The 14,287-nt window shown below is 30.5% G+C and overlaps 1 protein-coding gene across 1 annotated transcript in view; it reads left to right on the top strand.

Moving 5' to 3' along the window:
• The first annotated feature begins 2,192 nt into the window (after window positions 1–2,192).
• Dip-C (dipeptidase C) overlaps window positions 2,193–14,287 on the top strand; it is a 602,611-nt gene continuing 590,516 nt past the window's right edge. The window contains exons 1-2 of the mRNA XM_075360005.1: window positions 2,193–2,331; window positions 9,375–9,549. Coding sequence (XP_075216120.1) covers window positions 2,312–2,331; window positions 9,375–9,549 — 195 coding nt within the window. The 5' untranslated portion in view covers window positions 2,193–2,311. The remainder of the gene's footprint in view (window positions 2,332–9,374; window positions 9,550–14,287) is intronic.

The raw sequence follows: 14,287 nt of genomic DNA, 5'->3' as shown, positions 1-14,287 counted from the left end.
AGCATCTAGCTACTAAATCTGAAAAAATTAATATTCTGTATTTTTTTCTTTTAGCATAACATTATGATTTCCATTTCTTGTAAATTTGCTAATTTAATTTATGAAAACTTGTCAGTTAGGTTGTTAAAATCAAAAATTGTATTTCACTAATTTTTATTTAATTTGATGTGTTTCTAAAAAAACGTTTGTGCTCATGTAGAACATTGTTCAGGGATTTCATTTCAAACCCTCATTGTTTGTTAATTAAAAATGTTATTTTCCTTTATGTATATTATGTATTAAATTATACATTTTTTAAACTGGCCATGGCCATTTTGTTTCCCAATAGAATGTATAGATGATTTCTTTAGTAAATCTAATTTTTGTGCATGTTTTAGTGCATACAATTATAATTGTTGTAGGAAGTTTTTACTATGGATAAAAATAAATAAATTAATTTACTGAATATCGTGTTTGTTTATTTTTTTACATTTATTTCATCTTAACATTTAAACATAGTTATATTTAAATTAATAACAAACTCCTTTATTTGTTTATTTTATATAATATTTATAAGAAAAATATTAGTATGTAACTATTATGTAATCGTTTGCGGCAATTTTAATGGTCATAATGGTACATTTTTTTTTATTATTATTATTTAGGCTTAATACAAACGGTTGTTAATGTTACAGTACTTTATTTAACGGACTTTTTTTTTCATATTGAAAATATGAAACATCACTTTGATGTAGTTTTATTTTAAACAAGAAATTATACATTATTAACTGCATAACAGCAAAAATAAAAATATGTGTGTGCTCTTTAAAGGTAATTTAGTTAATTCAATTTTTCTAGTAGTTGAACCATCGTGCAACATATTTGATGCATATATTTCTGTATCACAATTGTAATAATGAATGACAGTTGTAAATATAAAATTGTAACTGAAAACTAAATAATGTATTAGAAATGTACAACAATGTACATATACTCCAAATTTATTAAACTGTTAAATTTGTTTTTAAAAACTTTTTTTTTAAATAAATATATTATTTTTTCAAGTTACTAAATGAAATATTTGAAGTAAATTATTAATTAATACATTTTCATTATAATAAACTTAACATTGTGCAACAATATTTATTGACAAATTTTTTACTAAAATATAAACTTTAAAACTACCAACCAAACTTTAAAAATAAAAAATTGTAATCACTTAATTCCAAACATATTGATGTTTTGAAGGAAGTTAATAATAACCACATTTTTATAAAGTTTTGTTTGGTTCAAAATATTTTGAAACAAAGTTATTCAAATATTTTGTATTTTTCACCATTCTCTCTTGGAAAAACTATAGAAATAAATTCCTGTATTCCATTATAAAAATTATAACATAATTAACCATCTCCGAGTTATGATTGTGATTTATACAGATTTTTATTATTCAGTAGTTTAAGAGAAAAAGAGAAGCTTTTACCACTAATAGATGAGCATAATCAAAATAAGTTATTTATTTGCTTTACTTTTTTTTATCAATAGGAGTTCTTAAAATTTATTTCTGAATTTTTATTAATTTGTAAAATTCTTGGTTGTTTCTGGTGAAAGTGATAATTTGCAACTTGTTTGAATTATCTAAATTTATTAAGAAAGAGAACATTGTGTTGTGTCAGTAATGTACAAATAGAACGCTACTGCATATATATTCATTATTAAGAAATTCATTTTTGAAGAATTAAACTTCAACATTGTTCCCAAACTCTACATCATACTACTTTCATGAAATAAAGTCAACTAATTACTGTAATAATAAAAGGAAGTTAATTATTTTTAATTAACTAAAAATCAGGGCAATTACATCTGTTAAGTTCCTATTTATTATACACAGACTGAAATGTGTGCTTTGGAATTATCCCAAATATAATTGTAATGTATTTATGATACCTATGCTAAAACTAAACCCAGATTTTATGATTCATAACAACAGGTAAATTTCCTGTTTGTTGACATACATTTATATTGTGAAGGATATGTTTTATCAGAAAATTTAATTAATTTTTATTGATATACAATATTGTCATGCATAAATTTTCAATTACAATAAATAAATACAGTTAACTGTTGAGTTTCCTTTTTTATTTGGGTACCTGGTTTGTTTTATTGAATTCGATGGTATGGGGGTACTAAGTGCTACATAATTTATCTATCTTTGTGGAGTATGTATAATGAAGAGATAAAAAATTGTATCAGTCAAATTATTGGTCTGTGTGACGTCACGTGATTGCATACGCTGTTGTACATTGGAAAGTTACTATTGTAGCAGTGAAGCAAGATGGCGGCTGGGGCTAAGAGGTTAGTAAGTAGTGTTAAAAAAGTAAGCTAAACTGAGCTCTGTTCTTTTTTAATTTAATATAATTTTTATCGTTTGTTACGTATACTTGCTTTTAATAAATTTCATTAAATAAATCTGTAATTCAATGTATACATTAGCCAGATTTCAGTCGTTTATGGTAACATTCTTTTAGGTTATGTGAAAGAATACTATTCTTGTTTTGTAAACAGACTGTTTTTTTGCGTTATTTTCGTTATTTGGGATTGATTTTTTGTAATTTTTTTTTATTATGATAAAACTAACTGAATAACTTGACATATGCTACATTTATGGTAAGTAACAGAAATAGGGAGTTAAACCTACAATGCCTGCACTATTTTAGTAATTATTCAGTATAGGTTTAACATTAATTACATCTACGTAATTAATATAATTAATTACATGTGCGTAATTAATTATCTTAATTTGAAATATTATTAGTAAATTTCCTCATTTTTCATAAAAAGATAATCTCATTTTATTTGAAAATATGTTTTTGTTTACTACTAGGAGTGCTGTCCGTTCACAAGGATAGTGATAAATGGAAAATTGTACTCTACATGTGGGGACATGGTAGGTTAGCCCATGTTATATGACAATTTATTACTGTTTGAGGATAAACATGATTCTCATTGAATTTAACTTCTATGGATAAAACTAGAATTTGATCCTGCTGTATAACTGGGCACACATAAACTTAAACTATTAATGCAAGTTTTTTTTGTATTTGTCAAATATTTTCATGTCACTTTTCTTCATAAATGCATAGATGCTGTTATTGTTATACTGTAGTGCCAGTTGATCTTAATTGTTAGTAGTATTTTTAATTTGAGGAAACAAATTTAGAATGTGATCAAAATATACTTGTTTGAAGTACATCATTGTTATGAATATTTCATGACTTCTTTTTATGTTCTTTTTGTATGCGTACAGAATATATTAAATGTTTATTCATTTATCTTATTAGCAAGAACAGGCTAATTAGCAATTACTGTTGCTTATTTTATAGAAAAATAAAAAACGCTATCTGGCATAGATTAGAAGCTATTCTTCTGTCCTGTTTCTCCTATTTAAAATTACATTGTAGTCTTATGTGTTTATGTGATGTATTTTTTGTTCTGTTTATCTTTGATTATTATTATATTTTTATTTTACTACATTCCATGGCTACTCAAATAGTCCCAACTGTTTATACAAATGGCATCAATAGTTTAATAGCTTCTTGTGTGTGACAAATGGCTCCCTTAAACCAGAATTTTTGTATAATTTTATTATTGACTTATATTAACTATTACGTGGCACCTACTGGGTTTTTGTTTTTAAAAACTTTGTCAGTTGCATTTACATATAATTTGTTTATTCTATTTTTAATTGTAGATCGTTAATAAATATGTATTTCAGAATCATTCTATTGCATATAACGTGTACTGATTGATACATTGTATTAAAATATTTTTTTTTTTTTTTTTTTATTTTATTAGTAACCATTTAGTTAAATAAAAAATGGCATTGGTGTAACTTGTAAATCAATCAACATAAAAAACAAGGATTTTATTTGTGCAGTAAAAGCAATTATTTCCCTTTTTAAGATTATCTTAAAACTTACACCTTATTGTAATGGAGCAATAAAATACTGTGTTCTTTTCTGGACAAATATTAGACTGAGTAAAGAAGTATTAAAAGTGTAATAAAAAAAAAACTATTTCGATCTTCATATTTATTTGTTACATTGGCACTGCTTTTATTTTTTTTAAAGGAAGTTATAATCATTTTAAGTATCTAATTTTACCCTGTATTTTGTATGCTACTAAATTATTATTATTATGTTATAATTTCAATTGTTTCTCAATTTTTTAATTGATTTAGAGTAATTTTTTTTAATAGTGTTTACTTGTTATAGGGGTATACTATATTACAATTAAAAATGTAAAAATTAGAAAAACATATAACAAACACATTATACTTTTTACTAAAGAAATTTTGAGATGATTCTCATATAAATAATTTTTTATGTTCAGGTCTATGATTAAAACAAAATTACAGTTATCTAGTTCAAACAATCACCAATTAAGAATTTTATTGTGATATATTAAGGTTGATTATCTTATTTTGGAGGCTTGTTTAAATTATCAAGGAAAATGTGTTTTATTACTGTACAGGTTAGTTTCCTCTCTCTTGAAAAGGGAAATTTACTTTATTCTAAAGTAAATTAGTAGTAAAGTTGGTTATATGGTCTTGATATGTTACTAATTAAATCAATTAAAAAGATTTGTGTATTGTGGATAAAATACATAACATCAGTTAAGCATGATTTTTACCTCTTTTCATAACAGAATAAAATATTATATTAAGGAAATTCTTGTTATTTTTTTGTAAATATGAGAATTTTTAACATAACAATCTTTATATTTTGGTATCAAATTTTAAAAGATTTAGCAAAAGACCAAACTAATCGGTATTTAAGTTAAACATTTTTAACAAATAATGAAAAAAAGTAGAATGTAATTTATCAGACTGCATTGCTAGTGTTAAAATTTCTCTTGTTTATTCAAGATTGTCAGAATTTGATGATAATAGTTAAGAAATTTATTTAGATTATTTTTCTGATCGTGGATGTGTTACATAACTATTTTAACAAAGAGGGGGAAATTATTAACTAAAATGCCCTTGAAAAAGAAGTCCTTGTTAGGAATTTAACATTAAGTCAGTTGATCAAGAAATCATCCTAATCACTACCCAACTGACTAACCCCTTAAAATAATTGCTTCAAAATTCATAAGGTTGTGCTTCCAGATATCTTTGGAGTTACTGCTCTCTTGGAATTAATAGTTTTAGGTGTTAACTGAACCACAAAACCATATACAGCTATGAAAAAAAAAGATTTTCAGGAAGCAGAAAACTTAATTTTCAAAGTTCAATGTATTAACTATGTTATTTTACAATGAAACTGCATAAAAAGGTAAGAATGACTCATACAATTTTTCATGAATGATTATATACTATCATTCCATAATTTAAAAACAATGTTCATGAAATTATCAGTTAATAAGCTATTCGTATTATAAATATATTCTTTGTTTCATATGATTAGATTGCTTATTAATTTAAAGAAAATCTTTTTTTTCAAAAATTTTGATAACACTTTTTGAAGGAAAGTAAATCTTGTTACCACATATATTTAAGTTTGTCAGCACAAAAAAATTGCTGCAGTAAGTTTTATGACTCCAAGAGGTTGTGGCCAGATTTGGACTTATGTTTCCTAGAGGAAGCTTTTAAGTTATCCACCTAACCCAACCTGATTGGGTAGAAAAAATAACACTGCATTTTTTGCTTGGATAGATAATCCTTTTTCATAATCTACCCATTTTCCTTACAATGCCCTTCCCCATTTTAGAACCTATTGATTTAACTCGACCTCCCCATGGTTCTTATTGAGGGTACCAGAACCAGTGCATGTGGTGGGAAGACAGATATCTATAAACTTATTCTCAGTTCCTGTCCAGTGATTAAGTAACCTGCTTGGCTGAATTACCTATGTGGAAAATCTCTGCCTTCTAATGCCTCTTAAAGCAAATATACTTTTGTACCTATATGGTATACATTTGATTTTAACTGAATTTATATTTAATATTTTCTAATCTCAGGATGATTTCTTGTAGTTATTTGACTGCAACAACTTAAGTACACTAATAACAAACACTTTAATATCTATTTAAAATTGCATCTGAACCTGGAAACTATACCTTCATACAGAAACCAGATGTTGATCACACTAAATTATTTGTCTGTAAATATTTTAGAATACTGTTGTTTTTTTTAATCCAATTTACATGGGTTCACATTTAAGCTCATTTTATTTAAGTTTTGTAATGTAAAAGATATGTTGATGAAATGTAATGTAATTACAGTCAATATACGAGGTGTGATTTGAAAGTCTAGGCTTGTAATTTCAAAATGGCATTACTTACAGGCTACTGTGATGGAACTCCTTCAAAGTAAAACCTCTTTTGACTAAACACATCAATTCCAATGATTTTAACACTTTTGGAAGCAATCCTAGAAATTTTATTAAGGGTGTTAAGGACCCTCTCCTTATTTGTGTCTGGATGTCTTCAACCGAGTCAAATCGATTTTCTTTTAGCGAAAATTTTAATTTAGGAATCAGGTAGAAGTCGGTAGGGACTAAATCAGGGGGTTGCGGAAGCACAAAAATTCCGCAATCGAGATCGCACGTTGAGGCGGTGCGTTGTCATGATGGAGGCCCCAGTTCTTGTCTCGCCAGAGTGCAGGCCTTTTCTTTCGCACGTTTTTGCGCAAACTCAGTAGGACACTTATAATATTCCTTATTGACTGTTTTGCCTCCTAGGGGCAGTTTCGTAATGCAAGATAACTGTAGAATCAAAGAAAACCACCAACATTATCTTCACATTCAACCGACTTTGTGGTCGTGACGAACTTGGACCCTTCCACTACGATGATTGTGGTTTTGTTTTTGAGTCGTATTCAAAAACCTATGATTCGTCGCTTGTTATTACCTTATTTAATAAACTTGGGTCAGTTTCGACCCGATTAATCGGTTTTTGTTTATGCTAATCTGACATGAATTTCGCGGATACTCGACGCATTGAAATCTTCATTTAAATTGACTGAACTGCGTAGAAACATAAATTCACATCAGCTGTCTTCCTAATTGTAAGTCCACGGTCTGAGCGCATTAAATTGCGAACGTTCACAACTTCGTTTGTTTTTGAAATGAAAGGCCGGCCAGACCGAAAGTTATCTTATACTGGTTCACGGCCATCATTGAACCGGATAAAAACATTTGACAGACTCAGTATTTATCCCTGAAAGCTGTTTTTAAGAGTTCGTAAGTCTCTGAAGTTGATTTCCCGGTTTTCAAACAAAATTTGATAAAAATTTGTACCGTTTTTTTATCTATTTTGAGAAAATAATCCGCCGTCTTCACTCACCAGGATGCCAAACTACTGAATAAAGATATCACGTTGATCTTTTCAAGGACAAAACAAGCTTTTTCTTCCTCACCGGCGGACCAATCACACCTCGTACTTTTATACTACTCACGTACTTTTCTCGTGTACGAGACCTTTTTACCCCACCAGGTCCTTCTCAATGGAGAGCCAATCGCTTTTGAAGCTACATTTTTAGGTTTACCTTTCGACATTCGTCTTACGTGGTTCAAACTCATAAAGGAATTAAAAGCGAGATGTTTAAAAATTCTAGATATCCTACGAGTCCTTAGCAGTACCAAGCGGGGAGCCGACTGATCATGTATGTTACGTTTTTATTATTCTTTAGTTCGGTCCCGTTTGCATTATGATTATCGGCTACTCTTCAGCGCGTTACACCGTGCTCAAAGTGCTGGATGCTGTACACCACTCCTTTCTTCGTCTTGCCACTGGAAGTTTAAATCAACTCCTGTCGCAAGCATACTTGTTGACTGAGGTGAACCATCACTTTGGGATAGACGGAACCAGCTACTAGCATCTTACTCTGCCCGTCTTGAAGGACAACCAAATCATCCGGTTCTTAAAACGGTCCTCGCAAATCCTTATTTCCAACGATATGAGAACCATCCATGTAATACGGCCCTAGTGGGTGTCCGTGTCCGGTGTTTAATGAACGTTTTAAAATTTGACACATCTATTTTCCCCCCAATCTACTCTGTACATATCCTCCGTGGAGACTCGACCCCGTAAGCTTTAACTATGACCTCGTCATATATAATAAAAAATTAACAACTCACGTCTTTAGCAAACATTTTTCATCCAAGACAAACCCCGAAGCAGTAGTATACACTGATGGGTCGAAGCAAAATGATACTGTTGGATGCGCTTTTGTTGTAAATGACAGAACATATGTACTTGGACTACTTGGCATTAAGTGTTTACAGTGCTGAACTTTACGCCATTGATATGGCATTGGATATTATTCAGTCAAAACATCGTCACATCCTTATCTGTCGCGATTCGTGTAGTGCACTCTAAGCTTTAGAAGATTTGTATTCTAGTCATCCTATCGTAACCTAAATTCATAATACAATCGCCGAATTGATACGTCACAACACACAAGTAAATTTCTGCGGGATCCCTAGCCGTGTAGGAAACATGGGTAGTGAACGTTCGGATTCCGCTGCTAAAGATTAATGTAACCATCATTCGAATTACTGCTACCGATTTTATTAATTCCATTAAACATACTGTTCGACGAAGATGGCAAGATTACTGGACTGCTATAGCAGATTATCCTTTTGGATTCTACTACAATCCACATCCTTATGGACATATGTTATGCGGCCTTACGTCGCAAATTCAAATTACCGAGGATATGCCTCAAATCCTAGGAAATAATAATTTACTAGACAGGGTATTGTTATTTTTAAGAAGAATCCATGTAATTGATAAATTTATTGATTTTGAAGTTTGAGTTGTATATTTTATCTGAATGGTACGTTTGTTTTATTATTGTAATTGTAAGTATTTATTATTGTTAGTTTTTATCTTAGTTTCAACCTTATTTTACTAATATTTTAATATCGCAGAATGGGCCTTTTTGTTACTTTTTCGACCCGGGCGATGATAACGCGAAAGCGATTTTCGTCAAAAAAATAAAAAGTGCGTCTGCTGTGGATCTAAGTATCGGTTAGCTCGATTATTTATAAAGTATTTCACCTTTAATGAAAAACAAACTGCATTTAAATTAGTCAACTAGCAATCCATACATTATTTATTCTTGTTGCTTTCTTATCGTCTATGTTTTGCTACCGTAAAGGGATGCATTCGTCCCCCAAATATGCTTACCGACGTCCCCAGTAGAATAGAATGTGGAATACTATTACGACGTAGATACCGAGCAGATGTAACTGATAAGAGAATCCCCGGACTGTGTAAGAAATTCTGTCGTCTACCCGTCGCCTCAAACGGTAAACTGTAAAGTATGATACTTTGGCTGTAAGCGTTTCCACGTAACTAGCGTGTGATATACCGAATCATCTTTCTTTTTTCAGAGCATTCTTTTCCATGGGCGAGCACACTCTAAAAGTGCCGATGGAGCTGTTTGCCATAAACAGACGTCGGCTTGCCGAAAGATTGAAGAAGGTGGCGCCGAATACTGTCGTTGTTCTTCAGGGCGGCCAAGACGTTTCTCTTTATTGCACAGACGTTGATTATAAATTTCAACAGGTAATTTATAGTTTGTAGTACATTTTAAAAAGAAATATACATTAAAAAAATGTGTATAAAATATGCTTAACATTCGTTTTTAAACTAAATATGATCCTTTATCCAATCGTTTTGGGTTCGTTCCCCAGTTAACCGGAGCTTTTAAGAACATTTATATTTTAAAATAAGTAGATATATACGTTAAAATATATCACGAATTCCATAATGTGGTAAACGAGCGCGTTTATTTAAACCGTTGTCGAAAATACCTTTTTCATTATTTGTTATTATTAAATGTAATTGTTGTGAATTAGGTGTACACACTACAGTTTCGTCATGCTAACATTCATATTGCAATCCGTTATGTTGCTTGAATTTCATTTTGTAACTATATTATGTTTCACGTTATATTTATATATAGGAATACGTAGTATGCGGTCTAATGGAATATGTTTTAAAGTACAAATGGATGTTATAAAATGAAATTAGAACCTTTTTTCGGTTATAATTACACAAAAAAAAAATAAATTTTAAGATAATGAAAACACTTGTATCACCGACTTGTACAAACTGTTTTAATGGACCATTTTATTTTTCAGTAAATTGATAAAGTCGAGGTTTGTTGACCGATTTTTTTTTTAATCACTTTCCAACGGAGATATTTAGTGATGTGCGGTTGGCACCATTGTGTTCCGCATAACCTCCTCTGTAATCACATGTTCTTGGATTGTTGATATTTCGTTTAGTTTTCTTATTATTGTTAATTTGAGTCCAATGTGTAAGCTATTTTTGTAATGTGCGTTTATCGGGAGCAACGATACAACGTAAAATTTTGAGTGAAACGGGAAAATTTTCACAAAAACCTTTCATTGAAACAAGCTTACGGATATGACGCTGTAGGTTGTACGTGATGTTGCGAATGGTTTTCACGATTTAAAAGTGATCGTCAGTCAATTGAAGATGACCCACGACCAAGAAGGCCTTCGACTTCAACTGATGACACATGTTCAGAAAATCAACGATTTGATGCGTGAAAATCGCCGATTGACTGTCAGAGAACTTTCCGAAAGGGTTAGCATCTCGATTGGATCATGCCATGACATTTTGACTGAAGAATTGAACATGCATCGAGTTGCAAGAAAGTTTGTTCTTCCTTTGATGACCGAACAGAAAGAATATCGCGTGGAGAGTTGCTGGCAACTCCTTGAACAAGCCAATAAAGATGAAACGTTCACGCAAAGGATTGTAACGGGAGACGAAAACTGGGTTTACGGCTACGACATTGAGGCAAAAGTCAATCAACAAAAAATTGCAGATTACAAAAATCGCTACTAATACTTAAACATGTTGCACTCATATAAGAATAACACGAAAACTAAACGAGATATCAGCAATAACCACAAGAAGATGTGGTTATTGAGGAGGTTATGCGGAACACAATGCTGCCAACCGTACGTCAATAAATATCTTCAATGGCAAGTAATTAGAAAAGTTCGGTCTGTTTTTGAACAAACCTCGTATATTTAACACTAAAAACAAGTCTGTTCATGCAAAAATTAAGTGCTACAACTTAGGTTTTCTTTTATTTATAGATAGACGTGCCAGTAATCCGACAAGATTTGTAGATTTTTTTTAATCTATATTATGTTATAAAAGTAGTTAAATAACATTAGTCTGCAATTGTTTTATTACCATTAATCATTATTTTGCTCCATAAAAATTTTGATTATAAAAAATAAATAAATAAGCGAATTTTACAGTTTGTTTTTTAGGAGGACCAGTAGTAGAAATAAAAACCTTGGATGCTAATGTGGCATGGTCCAAGTAAATCGAGTAAACAAAATTTTTACTATATGCACGCATTTTAGTACATCGTGTAATACTTTTAAGAGTTTTAAAATTTACTTAAAATAAAAAAAAAATAAAATTTATTGTTTACGCATTCTTCAATACGATTAATTTTAGTATTTGTATAAATTTATTTGCCCAGATTTATTAATTTGTTATTCGAATTTGTTGTTATCTTCTTGAAGTCCTTAGGTTAATAACTGGAATATTGAAGAAATTTCCCGTGATCGGACAAAGTCCATAAACATCGTTTCTTTTAAATTCATTCTTATCTTTAATTATACAGAAAATTAAAATTAAGCAGTTGGCAAGTAGCAAAAACATAGAAATCTATATCTGAAAAAGACTTACTAGGATACAGTCGCGGCTTACGAAAGGCCGCTTTTAAAAGAAGTTTTTAAAATTATTAATAAGTTATACTTATTATTAGAGTCGTAAAGGTACGTACCCCCTCTTCCCTAATTGCAATACAATGTTGAAGCGACTACTACCCGTATAGCGAGCGGCGTATTGCAGTGCTGATGGCTGACGGCTGGTTTACCGCGCTATTAACTCTTCTGAAAAACTCTCACAATGTACTATTTCTTCCTTTTTCTGTTTAGCCTCCTGGAATTACTGTTTAGGTATTACTTCAGAGGATAAATGAGGATGATTTGTATGAGTGTGAATGAAGTTAGTCTAGTACAGTCTCAGTTCGGCCCATTCCTGAGATATGTGGTTAATTGAAACCCAACCACCGAAGAACACCGGTATCGTCGATCTAGTATAAAAATAAATGTCTTTACAAGGACCAGAACGCTGGAACTCTCGCCTTCCAAATCAGCTGATTTGGGAAGACGCGTTCACCAGTAGATCAAACCGTTGGGTTTTGATAATGTACTACTGCATATTATGCAAGTATACGGAGCTATACGATTTGTTTTCGTAAAGGAATGACTACCTAACTGTTCCATCCATTCTATCATCTCTCTCTCGCACGCAATATGCACATTGTCATTGTTATTAAACCGTATTTACATCGACAAATTCGTTAATTCTATAAAATTGCGCAATCGAATACTTTTACTTCACACTTAGATACCCGATGTTTTACTTCTATTAAATTCCATTATTTATGATTAGTCCTAAGTATTTAATTTTCGTAACCATTTCTGAAGAGGCACATTTGCAACCATCAAATTAAATGTGTTATTACCTGCCATTGAATGAACTTTAATGATTAGAAACCGGCCGTTTGAATTCGGGGAGAAAGGTAAAATTTTTTCTTTGTAATTTAAATGTAAGTAAATGTTTATCAAAAACCGTAACTTCACTTTGGGAATCCCTAGATCTGTGGATCGGTAAACACATTCTGAAGAAATGCCCAAAAAATGCAGAACCGGTGTAGTCCGCAAAAAAAAGAAAGTATTTTGCAGTTCTCAGCGTTTTTTTAAAGAAATCATTTACATAAATAATAAATAAAATCTGAAACAACACTATACGTCGAAGAAAGCTGTGTTATGACATTTCTCTTTTCAGATTTCAAACTGATAGTCTGTACCCAGCTAGTTGGCCGAGAGACGCTTCGAACCCTACATTTCTCCAATTTATTCATCATAATTCGGTGAGGAGCCGTATCGAAAACCTTGATCAATTCTAGAAAGTTGGCCTAAGTTTTGATATCCCTTCGTTAAAATTTTCTGGAAAGTTTTCGACAAGTTTATCTTTACACTTATTTTCTTGAAAACGTAACCGATGTGGGACTATAATGTTATATACTTACGTAAATTTAAACGGTCAATTTTTTTATCAATTTACTTAAAATCCTATGAAAAGTGACTTAATTAAGGTCGATTACCCTATATTTTTCATATATGTGATATATATTTAATTGTTCTTGAAAATGTTCTTTTCTAGACATTTATTAAAATTATTCTTCAAAGGTATGATCTGTTTAAGACTACCGCTTTATCAAGTAATTACTGATTTTCTTCGGTCCCAGAGAATTACATTTCAGAGTGATTGTAGTTTTTTCAGTCTCATTAGAAATTATGTTTGGAAATATCGATTATCTACGAAATGAGATGGATATCATAAGATGGTGAATAATTAGGTTTTATTATATATACTCTATATTTAGGATGTATTATAAAATTAATTGCTTAGGATAATTTCCTCCAGATTTGGAACGATGTTTATTTACATCGTCCGGACTTAATTTACGTTCAAAAATTATTTTTCTAACGCCCATCATCCGTTTATTTTTACATTACCATAATTTTTTCCATTAGCTTCAGATAATTATAATTTATTTTATAAGTAAAATAATAAATAAACTTAACAAAAAGTAAAACCGACTTGAAATTAAAACGGATTAAATTAACTAAACACCAAAAATACAAAAGGACTCAACTTTCATATTGAGGTAGCGTAGAAATTTATTAATATTGTCTTTTCGAGTATTTCAAACAATAATATTGATCTGTTCCAAACGAAGCCGTTCGCCTTGAATAGTTTTGCTGATGAATCGGTGTTTTTATTTCCTGTTAATATCCGGGAATTTAAAAGTTTATATTTTGAATATAAATAGTAATTCCTTGAGTATTAATGATTTATACCTGCTAGTATTTTAAATGACAAGATTCTATTGTTATTCTCCTTACAAATATAATGAATCTTCCAGCTACGGAACACTCCCTAGCTGCCCTTAAGACTTCTTTTGTAATTCCACCCTTTAAGAAAGGTCAGGCACTTAACAAAATTATTGGCCGATTTCGTTATTGTTCGTATTTGATAAAGTATTTGAAAAAATTAATTAAATCTATTTACAATTTTTCTTGAAAATCATACCGTATTAACAGACTTTCTAAATGGTTTTAGGGAAAATGTTTGGAAAATATTATAAATCCCTTTGATAAGAAGATTCCGTTTT

The sequence above is a fragment of the Lycorma delicatula genome, chromosome 3, assembly GCF_047948215.1.
Source record: "Lycorma delicatula isolate Av1 chromosome 3, ASM4794821v1, whole genome shotgun sequence".
NCBI lineage: Eukaryota > Metazoa > Arthropoda > Insecta > Hemiptera > Fulgoridae > Lycorma > Lycorma delicatula.
Note: the sequence above shows the minus strand (reverse complement) of the source record. Positions and strands in the feature narration are given on the sequence as shown.